This window comes from Pristis pectinata, chromosome 1, assembly GCF_009764475.1.
Source record: "Pristis pectinata isolate sPriPec2 chromosome 1, sPriPec2.1.pri, whole genome shotgun sequence".
Classification (NCBI taxonomy): Eukaryota; Metazoa; Chordata; class Chondrichthyes; order Rhinopristiformes; family Pristidae; genus Pristis; species Pristis pectinata.
Window position 1 is genome coordinate 91284664 of NC_067405.1, and position 15252 is coordinate 91299915.

The window sequence follows — 15252 nt, forward strand, 5'->3', positions numbered from 1 at the left end:
GATGAGCCAACCTAATAATTGGATTGTTCTGTTAAATGCAGGTTAGAGATTAACAGCACCAAGTTAGCTGCAAACATGCGAATTATGACTGAATAAGATTACAGCAACATTAGAAGTAACGTGACTGGTGTACAAGTCACTTTATTCAGAGTGTTTATAGCTAACACTTGCTCCATGTTATTTCCTGGACTGGTTTTGCTTCCTTCAGGGAAATAAATCTTCACAAACACTTTTTTTCCCTCTCTTATTGATTCTTTACCTGACCATTGATTTTGTTTGTCCACAGTCACTTAAAAGATCCATCAGAAAGTGAGTTGGTAACATAAGAAATAAAGACAAAGGAATTGGGAATTGAGAGAAATTTAGTGGTGTGGGGGGTGGGGAAGGAGGTGGGAGAGAGTAGGTGCTAAATAAAGCAGCTGATCTAATTAACATAAACTTATAAGCGAAACAAACTAAGAAAATCCAAATCACTAAACCAGCACAGCTACGTTTGAAATCCAAATACAAAGTGGAATGAGCAACAAAAGCCAGAACATCATGGTAGGTAAGGAATCAACAAGTTAGTGCAAAGTAGGTTGAGAAAATGGCACAGAACAGTAGAGCACAACATGACAATTTTAAAAAAGATTTTTTTTACAAAAGGCACAGAAAAAGTACATGCCATGCAAGTGATCAGTGGGGTAGTTTAAGGCTTATAGAATAAGAAGGAAAACAAACAAGATTAAAAGGTGGATAGCAAGGAGAAAATTAGTAGTAGAAAGTTAGGATTGTTTCTCCAGAGTGGTTGGGGGCAGATATTGGCATTCCCAAGAGTTCTGTCCACCGTGCAAGCCAATGATCTGGACAAAAGCCCAAGCCAGTGGTGTTGAAATGTACAAATATCAGCAAAATAGCTTTTGTTACTTCCTTGGAAGGCTGCTATGGGTGGATGTGCTTAAACAGCGGCAGATGGAGTTCAGCGACAATAAATACAAGGTCATACATTTGGTAAGAAAAAATCTGCGGCAGTGAATATACTGCCTGTCAGAGATAGCTCAGTGCTGTGGAAGAGGGGATTCAAGCTGACAGGACACTAAAGGCAGTACCTCAAGTCGTTTAGACCGTTAAAGCAAATAGAATTTGGTTTTTAATCACATATAGGATTTAAGTCTGTAATAAGATCTCAGTTAGAGTACTGTGGAGTGTATTTTGTTCCTCTGTAGAGGAAAGGTGACAAGCCTATCAAGAGGCCACAATGCAGATCAACTGGGATATTGCCTGGGATAAAGACATGAAACAAACAGTGATGGAAATAGCAAAAGATAAAATGCAGATGCTGGAAACCTGAAATAAAAACAGAAAACACTGGAAACCCTCAGCAGGTCAGGCAGCATCTGTGGAAAGAGAAGCACAGAGTGTTTCAGATCATTGGCCAGACATTTCTAACCCAAAACGTGAACCAGTTTTTCCCTCCACAGATGCTGCCTGCCCTGCTGATCATCTCCAGCAGTTTTTCATTTTTATATTCAACAAAGCTGTGTTTCCCCCCCTCCCCCCAATCAGGCAATGCAGGAGACAAGATATGATAATGTTTAAGGTTGTGAAAGGATGGTACATAGTTGATAGAAGAAAACTTTGTTTTCGTGGGGTTGTAACAATGGAGCTACTGGTGCAATATTAAACACAAAAGATAAGCACAGAGGTCAAGGGAGTGTACAGAATTCATGCCCGGGATGTCAATGAAGCAGAAATTGTGATGTAAGATTTGATTGGGTAAGTGGATAAAAGAAAAAATCTAAGACTGGTAGGTAGACCAGTTATGGAGGGTAAACATTGGCATGGACTGATTTGATCAAGTGGCCTGTTTCACTGTTGAAACTCCCATTTCTATGTTGGTTTTATAATTAGGAAAATTTAATGGTGCAGTTGATCAGGCATCAAAATTTCCACCTCTAGAACCTGGCTTCATATCTAGCCCACACATTGGAGATCAGCGCTAAAAGTTCTACACCAAACAAAGTTTTGCCAATCTCCATCCTGCTTTGTAGACGCTGTGCAAGATCACCCTTTCTTTGACACCAAATTGGGGAAACGAGCTGCTTTCTGGTGTCCAAAATTGGAGCTTCAATCTGCTGAACTGCAGAGAAGGATCTGAGGTCTGGAAGTGCGGTAGGGATAGGACTTATTGTTGGGGTACGAGGGGAGAGTTTGATTCTTCATCTAACTGGGCTACACCAGAGTTTGGAGCCAACACGTGGCAGTTCAGAGTCTACAATAGTAACATTCATCACCTAGATAAACAGGCAAACAATAATCCTTTCCATCTTTATTATTTAACATCCATTTCTTCCCAAATGGTAACTCCACAGAATTCCCATTCCAGACAGTCATAACATTATGCACGCATAAAGCTTTTGCAAGGCAGCTGCAGACTAAATCTTCTTTAAAATTGTTCCTCCAAAAACTCCCAGGTCAGTACAGGGCAGATATAAAGTAAAGCTCCCTCAACCCTGTCCCATCAAACTCTGCCCGGCATTTAAGCTATCCTTTATCAGCCAAAGTTCACTTTAGGCAATTCAATCAAAAACTCCTGAGTCAGGTACAAGTTATATTCAGTGCAAAAGTTAGCTCTAGATCTTAACCCAATTCAACAGCTTATTTAATGCACAGTGTTACATTTCCCTTGCCCAAGGTAACCACCCTCGTGCTCCCTCAGGTAAAGTGGTGCATTCATTATTTTGGTACCTGCTTCCATCTACAGTCTAATTTACACCATGAAGATAAGTCCACACATAATTGGTGCAAGGTTGCCCAAACTAATTTACTTAGAAACCTCATGAACATCAAACAGCCACCTATCAGGGTCAGGGCTGGCTTGAACCTCTGTAACAGAATCTTCCCATTCATTCAGCCATTAAGCCCTCTTTCAAACACTAAATTGATACCCAGGTGTAGGAGCAACACACAACATGCTCGAGAAACTCAGTGGGTCAGGCAGCATCTGTGAAGGGAAATGGACAGTCGACGTTTTGGGTCGAGACCCTTCATCTGGACTTCATCAGTACAGATGAAGGGTCTTGACCCAAAACGTCTACTATCCATTTCCCACCACAGGTGCTGCCTGACCTGCTGAGTTCCTCCAGCATTTTTTGTGTGTTGCTCCAGATTCCGGCATCTTGTGTCTCCAGATGTGGGAGGCCTTGTTCATCCTGTTGAGTGTGATAGATTTGAATTGAGTTCCATTCTTAAATTAATCAGCAATCACAAAGGATCACTGACAACACATTCAATGTCATCTGCTTCAGCTTCTATCTGCAGTTCATGGGTTAATGGTTTCTTGACTTGACATTAGGGTTGTCTATTGATCTGGATATATAGACAGTAATGTGCAAACCTGCTGAATTATCCAATGCATTCCTCGTCATAGCAATCAGAGCCCCGGAGCATGCTGGGGATAGCGGCAGCAAACATAAGCAGCAAGGGTTAAGAAGTTAGTGGTGTAGTCACTCCGAGCTGGTTCAAACCAGCAGAGCAGGCAGCCATGGCTTTTTCCATGCAGGAGGGCAGACAGAGAGAGAGAGAGAGAGAGAGAGAAAGACAGAAATAGAGGCGCTCACCATGGAGAACTTAGCAGAAAGCAAAGCTCTGGCTCTATAGTGCCAGCAGGAGATGGCAGCCAGCAGTGAGCTGGCAAAGTCGGCTACCTGGTCGCCCTCTATCATCAACTCCTCTTCTGGCTCCACGTCTCCCAAGGCAAGCTCAGTACCTCTGGACAGCTCCTCTGAGTCACTTGCATTCAGGAAGTTCAGGGAGTCCTTGCTGTGGGCCAGGTCATCCTCGTTGTCATGCTTATCGCTTTCAGGCTCACTCGTACTAGATCCCAGAGAACTGACAACCGTCAGAGTGTTCACAGAGTCTTTATTGCCTAGGAGTTCTCCGTCACTACCTGCGTGCTGTTTGAAGGGGTCAAATGGTTTAGTCATCGGGGAAAAATGCACACTGAGACTTTCTCTAACTTGGAGACATTCTGACTCCTTCCAACAATGGTCATCATTGTAGATGATCACTGGTGAAGATTAACCTGATACTTTCTTTCATGAGTGCTTGTTATGATTCAGTAGGATAATATCATAAAGGACTCCCACTCAGTATTCTCATCTGTTGACATAGGTTGTGGTCTCTCTAAATCAAAAGCAGGCAGTCCTGATAGAGTATTATCTGGAGCAGTTGCATCAGTTTGAACAGTTTGAATTTAGGTTCTTGAACTTTCCTGATGCTTTTAATTCCACTGGTGCAAGACTGAGTGCCAAAATCAGACAAATGGACATTCTCTGACCCCACGTGCAGTCATGTAACTCGTCCCCAAGACAGAAGATTGTGGGTTCACATCCCACTCAAGAAATTCAAGGGCACAGTCCAAGCAGTTCCTCCGGTGTGGTACTGAAAGAATGCTAAACTATCAGAGGAGCCATTGTTCACATCTGACAAACCAAGCCCTTATCTACCTCTCAGGTGGAAATAAAAGATCCTATTTTGAAGACTAGTAGAAGGGTTCACACCAGTATCCGGGACAATATTTATTCTTCAATTGTGTCAATAAAAGAAATTATTCGGAGATAATTACATCTCCTACATTAGCACGCTTCAACAGTAATTCATTGGCTGTGAAATATTTTAGCTGAGGCTGTGAAAGAAATTCAAATCCTTTTACTTGTACACTTTTAATCACTTAAGGCCAGCATTTATTGCCCATCCCTAAAGATCCCGAGAGAATAATTACTGACCGCCATCTCAAGCACAATGGATGCCTTCTTTACCCTGTCCGTCCTCGGTGAGTTCCAATCCCAAATCAATTGGGATGCAACTTAGTGGTTTGGTCGGTCAGTTAGTATCTATCAAAATGGTAGATACTAACTGACCTACCAAACCACGAAGCTGCATCATTCAGGTCTGACAAACATTCTCACCAGTGTCCTAAACTATTACCAAAAACTGAAAATGAATGGAAGTATTAGGACTAATAGCCTATAAAGGTGACAAGAAACAGATAATAAAACACCATCATCTTGCAATCTTTTCGTATTCCTCATGCTAATATACCAGGTCTCTGCCATGATATCCAACTCAACACATAGACTTGTATATCTGGCAGTTTGGGTTGAGAAGTGGCGGAACAGCTAGGGAGAAGCTTCTGAGGACCAGATGCAAGACAGTACATTTGGAATCTGTCTTCACTGAAAGTACTGTAGCCACCTGAAAACATGACAAGCAATGTAGTCTGCTCTGGCTAGCTTTCTTCCAAATCTACAGGTATAAATTCTGGAACTTGTCAGCTTCATATAAGAGGGCGTATTTTAAAGTTTAAAAAGTGGCTGAATTACAACAGCATTTACAAGCAAGCTGAAATCCCAGCTCATCTTAATCCTACTCCTTTCAATGTTATTTCTTAAGAGATTGGTTTATTAATTTTTAGTGTATGGTTTGTTCAACATGGTTGGAAAAGTTATTAGGAGATCCAACGTGCTTCTTGAAGACTTATTATTGATCTTGCAGCCCAGTGACTATTTTCTGCATGATCATGTTTTGGTTGACAGGCAATGTGGACTTCAGGTCGCCTCAAAATTCTCCTGGCTGGAGGCCTCTGGTAGCGACCCCAGAGTCTAAAAGCAACTGAGGAGACATCTCATTTGAATGGGGTTGGTGGGCCTACAAATTAACAGGGGCTCTTGCTGGTGTTCACACCTGCTGCTGGGTACCTTTACCTGGCCAAAAGATACAGGAGCTGAATTAGTCCATTCGCCCCATTGAATCTGCTCTGTCATTCAATCATGGCTGATTTTTTTTTCAACCCCATTCTCCCCGTAACCCTTAACCCCCTTATCAAGAACCTATCAATCTCTGCCTTAAATATACCCAAATAGTGGAACAGTGAGCGAGGAGACATCTCCCCTCAAAGACACCATAAGCATTGCACCCACGCCCCTCCAAACCACCGAGGATGATCCATAACATTTCCTGAATAAATTAATGATCTGGTCTTCAATAATTAATTCTCATTTTCAGATCTACTTATCCTCCTCTAATGTTCAGTCCCATTTTCACTACAATGCTAACCTAGGTGTTCCCCATTAGATTGGCCACAGATGCCTCTAGCCTAATACCAACACCATCAGAGAAGCATCAACTCCCAGTATGTGGTGTCTGTGCCCCTGGTCCCACCCCATTAGGATTTCCTTGGGGCCCAGTACATGTGGGTCCCGGACTTTTCCCAACCCATTCAGAGGATGGAGTTATGGTTGCGTGTGCTTGATAAGGGGCAGGGGTATAACCCAACCACTACTCTTGTGCTCTCACCTCGTACCCCAAAGAACCAAGGGACAAAGCAAGAACAACTCAAAATACTGTCAAGCACCAGTGTGTTTAGATACTCGGCAATTGAGTCATGGGGCATAATAATCAGCCACACATTCTAACAGCAAAGAGGCTTCTGCTGCCGTGAAACCCCAGCCTCGCTCATAATTATCAGCTTGCCTGAAAATTGGCCAGGGATAGCCATCCAGGTGACAGGAGCCGGGGTGACACAACTGCAGTGGGCAGGGCAGCTAAGGCAACAGTGATATATTGCTCGTCCAGGTCCAACAAAAATAATTTGACACCATTTTGGTCAGAGTGAGCACAGTTCAGGCTCAGATGAATGCACTACATAAATTGGTAATTGCAATCTTATTTACGTCATGGAACTCTGACTGAAGAAGGGAGTTGTCATCTGGGGAAAAAAAAAGTTGCTTTGGTCAGTGGGCAAGATGGAACCTCTCTGCTGGAGTAAACCAGGCAAAAAGAGCCAAGGCTTAGCTCCAAATTGCAACCTGTTCTTTGGTCTAACATCTGAAAGTCAATGAGTGAGAGAACCTGCTTCCCCACGCAAGAGAGAGTGTGGGGCTTGGGGTGGTACAGAGGAAAGACCCATGGGACACTGCAGACCAACAGTTCAGCAGAGTTTTCCCCAATGTCCCAATCGTGGGATATTATTTGGGACTGAACCCCTTGGCTTCAGCTGCAAGGTCTTGCAGTACGAGTTATTAACAACTCCATGCTCTAGTTCACAGAAATCAGAGCCATTATAATTGTAGAGCCATAGAGCTGCACAGCTCCAACAGTTCTCTTCAACACCCCTATTTTAGGTGGAGTGGTTGGTGAAGCCTCTTTCCTGATCATTCACATCAAGGCCTAATCATACATGAAGACACAATACAATGCACAGGTAAACAGGCCCTTCTCTCCACCCTCCCCATCTAGGCCTGAAATCCAGAAGGCAGCCAAGGGCTCACGAACCAGTCAACTCCCACACAAGACAAATAACGAAGGCTTCAATTATTACAAAAATGACCCAACATCACCAACACTCACGTCAAGTAAAAAGTAACAGTAACAACTTGGTGAAAGGAAAAGCACTGCTCTTACCTTGAGAGAAACTGGAGTTCAAGGGGAGATCATCAGGAGGACCAAAAGGAGTGCAGGGAAGGGGAAAGAGAGGGAGAGAGAAGGTTAGACATCACGGCTTAGATGATCGGTAATTACTCTTGAATTGAGACTGAAACTGAGGCTTCCTGATCGAGGAGGGATGGGAAAGCAGAGGGTTCAAGGGCCCAATTTGTGAGGGGACCACCACCACCTTGTCAGCTAGGCAGCCCACTCAGTGCCTTGTAATGGGAACAAATAGTGGAGAGGTGTGGGGTTAAACAATTAGTTGCCAAGAAGTGCTTTACAGTCACTTTCAGAAGCGTGGTCACTCGTCAGTAGGAAATTTGCAAACTGCAAAGCCCCACAAACTGAATCAGCAGTTTCTCCCCCAGAGATTTCTCAAAAAAATAAGTATTGGCCAAAGCACCAGCGAGAACTTGGCTACGGTTCCTCAAAGCAAGGTTGTGGTTCTTTTTAGTGTCCACCTGAGAGGTGGATGGGATGTTGGTGTAACATCTCACCCTGGAGATGGCACCTCTCTTGGTGCCACATGATACGAGCACTGCAGTATTATTGTGGACTCCCGTGCTCAGGTCAATTGGACCTGAACTTACAACTTTCTCACTCAGAGGCAACTGCGCCAAGCTGGTGCCCAAGGCTGCTACCCAAAGGGCAATTAGGCAGTAAAGATCAGGAGGATCCCAGATGACGGACCTTTCACTGCAGCTCACTAGCTCGTTACCTCAAAATCCAAATAGAAAATGCAGGAACAAAGGACAAGTGTAGAAAAAACAGGAGTGAAAATGTTTAAAATAAATGGCTGTGGCTTAGTGTATACCACTAAAAGATCTTGGGTTCAAACTTCTCTGGAGGGACATAAACACCTAATCTAAGCTGCCTCTCCAGTGCAACACTGAAGGACTGCTGTACTGTTGGCGATGCTGCCCCTTGGCTGAGACATTAAACTTTTGGATAGACCAGGGCACCATCTGCCCTATGAGGAGGATCCACGAGATCCAATATCAACATCTTGAAGGCTAGGGGAGCTCTCCTTAGTGCCCCACCAATATTATCCACCAGCCAGCATCCTTAATAAAAGATTATACAGTTATTTATCCGATCGGCACTTTGTTGTACTCAAATCAGCTGCTACACTCTGTATGATGATACTTCAGTGGCACTTCCTTGGTTTGAAGCACCTCCTGACATTGTGGCAGGTGCGAGTTACTGTGCACTGGACTCTCTCACTTACCACTCTGCACCAAAGATTTCAGGATCTGTTTTGCTGGCTCTGCAAGAGGAAAAGAAACAAATAAATAAGAGGCTAAAGGCACATTGTCAGAGTATCAACATTATACATTAACAGGGACCAAAAAGATTCCCGTTCTTTTCATCAGCCCAGGTGGCACAGTGGTGCAGCAGGTAGTGCTGCTGCCTCCCAGCTCCAGGGTCCTTGACCTCTTGGTGCTGCCTGTGTGGAATTTATACATTTTCCCCCAACCTTGTGGGTTCCCTATGGGTGCGCCCCACAGCCCAAAGGCTTGTGGTTTGGTAGTTTCATTGGCCATTGTAAATCACCTTGGGGTAGGTGGGTGGCAGGAGGATCAGCCAGGGGGAGGAAGTGATGGGAATATGAGAGAGTACAGGTTGCAGGGAAGTAAATGGGGCCATGGGATTTCTCCGAGCACTGGCATAGACTTGATGGGCTAAATGGACTTCCTGCGTCTTAAGTCAATACAAAGACACCAATGGTGAGCAATGTTAACAGTTGATTCATGTTGCTCCACCCAGTAATGCAAGTTTTTTTTTGAGCAACAATTTTCTAACCTGCAGAGCTTTGAGACCTCAGCACTTTTTAAAAAATATTTCTCTCTTGTCCAATACTCCCTTGTCTTGGCTCCATCTGGTTGCTCAAAGACCATGCGCACAGCAACCTCAGTAAAATGAACATGTAGTGTACTCCCTGAGTTGTTCCTCATACACAAGATTTCGGTAGGAAAGGAACAGATAGTCTCCTGGTGTTTATAGCACCCCACAAGATTCACGGCAGGGCTACAAGGACACTAGTGCTTCTGAGGTGCTGCGAGAGTTCTCAGAGGCACCCTTGGGTAGAACGGGTTGTCTGCTGGTGTTCTAGATGACCTCTCTAGAGGTAGCAATGTTTCTGGACAATAGCGGACCGGGCACCTGGATTGGACGTTCTCCACCCGCCCATGCTTACCATGCCAGGCTCAATCCCCACAATCACCAACGCAGGCCCACTGTCCCACACTCAGTCCCCACTGCCATTTCATCAGGTCCACTGTCCCAGGCTCAATCCCCACCAACACCTTAAGAGAACCCTACTACCACCCTCACCAAGGTCAACCACGGTACTCCAGCAGAGGTGAAGGGCCAGATGGGGTTGTTGAAGGAGAGGATTGCTTCCTCATGGAAACATAGGAAAGTAGAAGCACTTGGCCCTTCGAATCTGCTCTGCCATTCAATGTGATCTTGGATGATTCTCTGTCTCAATACCATATTCCCACACTTCCCTTACACCCTTTGATGCTTCCTTTGTCTACCTCTTGCTTGACTGGCCCCAGACTTGGCCTTACCAGACTGCCTGCGACCCTTACGATAGCCCAATAACTCCTCCTGGGTAGACATTGGCTTTTTTAATCGTTCTGGACTGTATCGGTATTTGGAAGGATCTGGAAGGAACACAGCAGGAAGAGCAGTCAATTACCAATCAGTCACCCGCCTCGCCGCCAAGATACACAGAAGGGATGGAGCAGAACTATTGAGGTTTATGCACACATCACTTGCTGGAGGAGGGAAGACCGAAATTTATTTAGTCGTCTACAATCCTGGCAATAGCAAGTCTGAATGATTATGAAGCTGTTGAACAGTTATAATAATTAATCTTTAGCAATCAGTTTATAGTAGACCCAGATAAAGGGTCCTGGGATCCAATGGTCCAAATTTCTCACTCCTTACCTTAAAGGAATCAATCCAGTTTATAATTGAATGAGTTATCAAATCTCTCTAAGGAATCTCTTCCACTGATTTGCAACCCACTCACTGAAATATTATTTCAAGGACAAAGGCTTCTGGGTCTTTTGTCCTGTACCAGGTAAAGCGGCTCATCATGCTAACGTTATCTCATCCTTTCTTGGAAGGAATGAGCTCACATGGGGATCTTCCTTCAGAGATGATGTGGGTTGATGGAGGAGTCACTTTCTTGGTGGAAGCTGTTCGGAGTGTGTTGAACAGGAGCAGCCTACCAGTGCTGGACATTGGAACACATTTTGATATCTGCTGCATGGAGTCCCTGGCCAGATGTACAATAACGTTTCCTCTACTTTGCCCTGACAAAGGCCACTGGCCCAATCCCCCTGCAACGTTCCCTCAGCTTTCCTCCCTGTTACACACTCTGGGTTTGATCACTCTGAAGATAATGGAACCATGGGGCACCCAGTTTTGGGAAAGTTATTTCCCATGGATACCCTATCACAAGGAAGAAATGCACCTGAGATTTATTGAAGAATCATTGCCAAGGGGTTGATGGAGGTAGACACCCCACTTAAATATTTGGCCACACATTTGAATCACCAGGGCATAAAAGACTATGGACCAAATGCTGATAATTGGGATTAGTAAAGATGGGTGCTCAATGGTTGACATGGACACTGAGCTGAAGGATTTGACAACTCCTCTATGATTCTACAACTCCTCAATCCCTAGGGATGGCTAAATCATCCAGGACCTGCTCTCTCCTGTTGATAAGATGAATTTTACTCGAAGAAATTTGAGATTTACGACTTCAACTTGTAAAGTATTAAGGTAATTTATTGGATTATACTTACAATAGGAGTCCATTTCCAAGATGGCTTCTTTTGCCTGAAAGGAAAGAACAAAGCATTAAGTCACTTCAGACCAAGGGGGGAATAAGTATCGGCAATGGTTATAAAGCTACAACAAACTCCCTAGGAGAGATGGCATCAAGGACAACAGCTCAATTTGCCCCATGTCCTGCATTGAATAAGCACAAAGAATACAATTGAATCTAATCACATAACCAGAACACCAATGCTTCTGCAGTTAAAAGCTCAGCACACCTGGGGTGTGATGGATTTGTGTGGCTCAGATTGAAGTAGGAACAGGCAGAATTGGATAGGGGCTGGGCAGGCTAGATACTGAGTGAGTTAGATTGATAAGAGATAGAGTGGGTTAGACAGAGTAGGATTAGTACGAGCTGGGGACTGGATTGGACTCTATTTTGATGCCAGGATCAGGCTGGTTTGGTTCGATTAGAGTAGGATGGATGGTACCAGGACAAAACCAATGACCCAAGGATAAAACAAAAGGTATGTTATCCATTTCACCCAGCATCCAACCTCCATTGAAGAGAAGATCTTCCTCCTGAAGGCACCCATCTGGGTCCCAGAAGCAAAAAGAAAACATGGTATATGGAATTCCTTCAAAGCCCTTCACCGTAATAGTCTGAAATGAATTAGTGCTGTTTCCTCGAAGGTGAAGGCAAATACGTTTATTTAGTCCTTGGTCTTTGTTGAAAGACTCACATTAGCTCTGTGATTAAACATTACCCTGATTACAGTTCTGAATTAAACTCTACTTCCCAGTATCCTGGTATTATGTGCTTCCTTCTGAAGCCACGATGGGCCTGATATTAAGTAGTGCGTTGTGCGGCCCAGTATGTTTCACCAGGAGCTCACCTTCTGAGGAATGATGGCATGGTGATTCTCTAGGATCAGCCTCTTTATGTGATGAGTCCAGAGGCGCTTCTCTTCCACGGTCTTTGCCTGCGGAAGACGAGAACATCATGGTTACTATGATACAGAGAGACACTGAGGCATCGGAAAGAGCCGAGGGAATGCTCTGGTGTCTTAATGAAATGTTTCTTTACAAAGTGTCAATATCAATCGCTCAGGTAAATTTACTAGGTCAAGGTATAATCCAATGGCAATTTATTATCAAAGTTTCTGAGTCAGAAGGTTTTAGGTTCAAGTCTTGCTTCAGTACAAAGCACAGAAGTTACTGTGTACAATACTGAGGGAGTGCCACACTGTCAAAAGTGCTGTGAAACCTCATAAAGTGACCTTGCCTGCCTCTCTAGTGGGATGTAAAAAAAAATCCCAAGGCACTACTTTGAAGAGTTGGGACATTCTCTATGGCATTTTGAACAATGCCTATTCCTCAGAATGGATTACTTGGCCATTTCGTCACTGCTCTTTGCGGGAGCTTGCTGTGCTCAATCTGAATGCCACCTTTCCTACGTTACAAAAGTGACCATGCAATTGTCTGCAAGCCATTTTTCAGTTGTCCTACAGTGCTATAAATACAAATTCTTTTTTCTTTTCTTTCACTGGCCTGCTGAGGGACAGCATATAGGAGCATCCTGTGCAGTCTCCATATTTGTTTGGACTCATAGTTCTGGTATGTTCTTGCAGTGTTTCTTCAACTGCACAGAAAACAACAGGCCAGATCTCACTAGCAAATGCTAGCGTTTAAGGTATATAAAATTATGAGGGGAATAGATAGTGTAGATAATAAAAATCTTTTTGCCCATGGCAGGACTGTCTAAATCAAGAGAGGATATATTTCAAGTGAGAGAGATGAGGTTCAGGGAGGATTTGAGGGGGCATTTTTCCACACAGCAGGTGGTTGGAGTCTGGAACACACTGCCTGAGGTGGTGATGGAGGCAGATACCCTTACGACATTCATGCAACATCTAAACAAATACTTGAATTACCAAGGCATTGAGTGCTATGGACCTAATGGGAGCAAGTGGGATTAGTGTAGAAAGATACAACGGGCAGCAATGACATGGTGGGCTGAAGGGCCCATTTCAGTGCTCTACGGCACCATATGGAAGAGCAGGACTGCAGTACGTGCATTGTCAAATGTCCAAGTCCCGACGAACTTGATGAACGAGAGATGGAGCTTCCCCTTTCAATATGTTCCCTCGTTAGAATCCTGGGCAGAGCTGCAACTTGCTGAGACTCCCTAGCTGTTACTCTGGGTCAACTAACTGGATAGAGCTTGATGTAGGATCCCAGATCCTACTGGTTCCAAGGAGATTATAAGTCTACAGTTTTCAGGCAAGGGGAAGGTAGCTACTTCTCAAAAAAAAATTATTTTGGTTGTTTAATGTTTGAATTATTTATAAGCTTTTAGAAACTATTAACGTTTTGAAAAAATATTTTAATTACTTATTTGCTGTTTTCGCCTTTATGTGTCTGAGTCTCAGAGACATTTAAGGTAAGATTTCTTTATTAGTCACATGTACATTGAAACACACAGTGAAATGTACCTTTTACAATAGAGTGTTCTGGGGGCAGCCCGCAAGTGTCGCCACACTTCCAGCGCCAACATAGCATGCCCACAACTTCCTAACCCGTATGTCTTTGGAATGTGGGAGGAAACCGGAGCATCTGGAGGAAACCCACACACACATGGGGATAACGTACAAACTCCTTACAGACAGCGGCCAGAATTGAACCCAGGTTGCTGGCACTGTAATAGTGTTACGCTAACCGCTACACTACCTCACCTGCCCTAAATTTAAAAGTGAAGTGTTCCTCAGCTTTTACAACTTGCAAAAATGGAGGGATGGTGGGGGGGCTTTGCCAGCTGTCAAAACTTTCAGCAATGTTTTGAGGTGGGGCTTCACCGCCAATGCTCCTGGAAGGATATACTGCCCTCATGTCTATAATGCCGTTAAGGTGGCAACATTGTGGAAAAGAAGAGAGGAAAACATCATTACATGGCATTCAGTGGCTTAACAAGGCACCAGTCAAACTCTCCTCAACTATTTATCGACATGAAGTGTCTGGGATGTGGGGAGGTTAAGATGGACAATGATGTTTGTGTGGGGAGTGGAAGGAAGTCAAAAGCTCCATGTGGTACTAATGGAGACACAAGAAATTCTGCAGATGCTGGAATCTGGAGCAATACACAAAAAGTGCTGGAGGAACTCAGCAGGTCAGGCAGCATCCATGGAGGGAAATAAATCGTCGCCGTTTCGGGCCGAGACCCTTCATCAGGACCAGAAAGGAAGAGGGCAGAAGCCAGAATAGAAGGTAGGGAGAGGGGGAAGAGCACACACAGGCAGGTGATGTTCTTTAAACCATTGGACTCCCATACCTGGACAGTGTGCTGCTGCTTTGGGTTCTTGTAATGGGACAGTCCGAAGCATAAAGAGTCTCTTGTGCTTTCAATGAGCATTAATGCAGAGCACTGTTAGAGAGAGAGAAGACAAATCCATTACAATGCAAGCTTGACATTTTACTTCCTTCCGTTAGGCTGACCTGAGCTCCCCTTGCTCCCCGAACAAAATGACAACCAGCAACATCCATTCCCATCACCTACTTTTGGTGCCAGCAGCAATTAACCTTGATGCTCCTCTCCATGATACGTCTCGAGTTTGCACAGGGTACAACCCTGAGGTGCTTGGGCAGCACTCACAACATTGGTAGCAAGCAACTCTCTGAAGGCTTCCCGAGTATATACTATTTTACATGTCCGCAGTGAAATTAGCTTCCAGCTGGTTACTCACTTCCTTAAGGACATAGACAAACCACCTGAACCCCTTCAGTAGGTTCTAGCCTGTAACTCACACTCAAAATCACCCAGACTACACGATTAGATTTTAGCCACCACCTCCAGGTACTTATCATACTACATGCAAATCGTCTGGACATGTTGATTAGATTCCAGCCTGTCACTCACACCCAGGAATCCACCCATCAACAGACCTCCGTGTATTTAACTCTGTGCCCTAGAGAAACAAAGGACTGCAGATG

General features: G+C 44.2%; 1 protein-coding gene across 1 annotated transcript in view; it reads right to left on the minus strand.

Moving 5' to 3' along the window:
* Nucleotides 1-15252, minus strand: part of LOC127584657 (pleckstrin homology domain-containing family G member 3-like) — a 171502-nt gene that overhangs the window by 15931 nt on the left and 140319 nt on the right. Inside the window, exons 11-17 of the mRNA XM_052041548.1 lie at nucleotides 14594-14686; nucleotides 12162-12248; nucleotides 11292-11325; nucleotides 10041-10136; nucleotides 8706-8734; nucleotides 4424-4438; nucleotides 3600-3935 (exon numbers count right to left, since the gene is read on the minus strand). Coding sequence (XP_051897508.1) covers nucleotides 3600-3935; nucleotides 4424-4438; nucleotides 8706-8734; nucleotides 10041-10136; nucleotides 11292-11325; nucleotides 12162-12248; nucleotides 14594-14686 — 690 coding nt within the window. The remainder of the gene's footprint in view (nucleotides 1-3599; nucleotides 3936-4423; nucleotides 4439-8705; nucleotides 8735-10040; nucleotides 10137-11291; nucleotides 11326-12161; nucleotides 12249-14593; nucleotides 14687-15252) is intronic.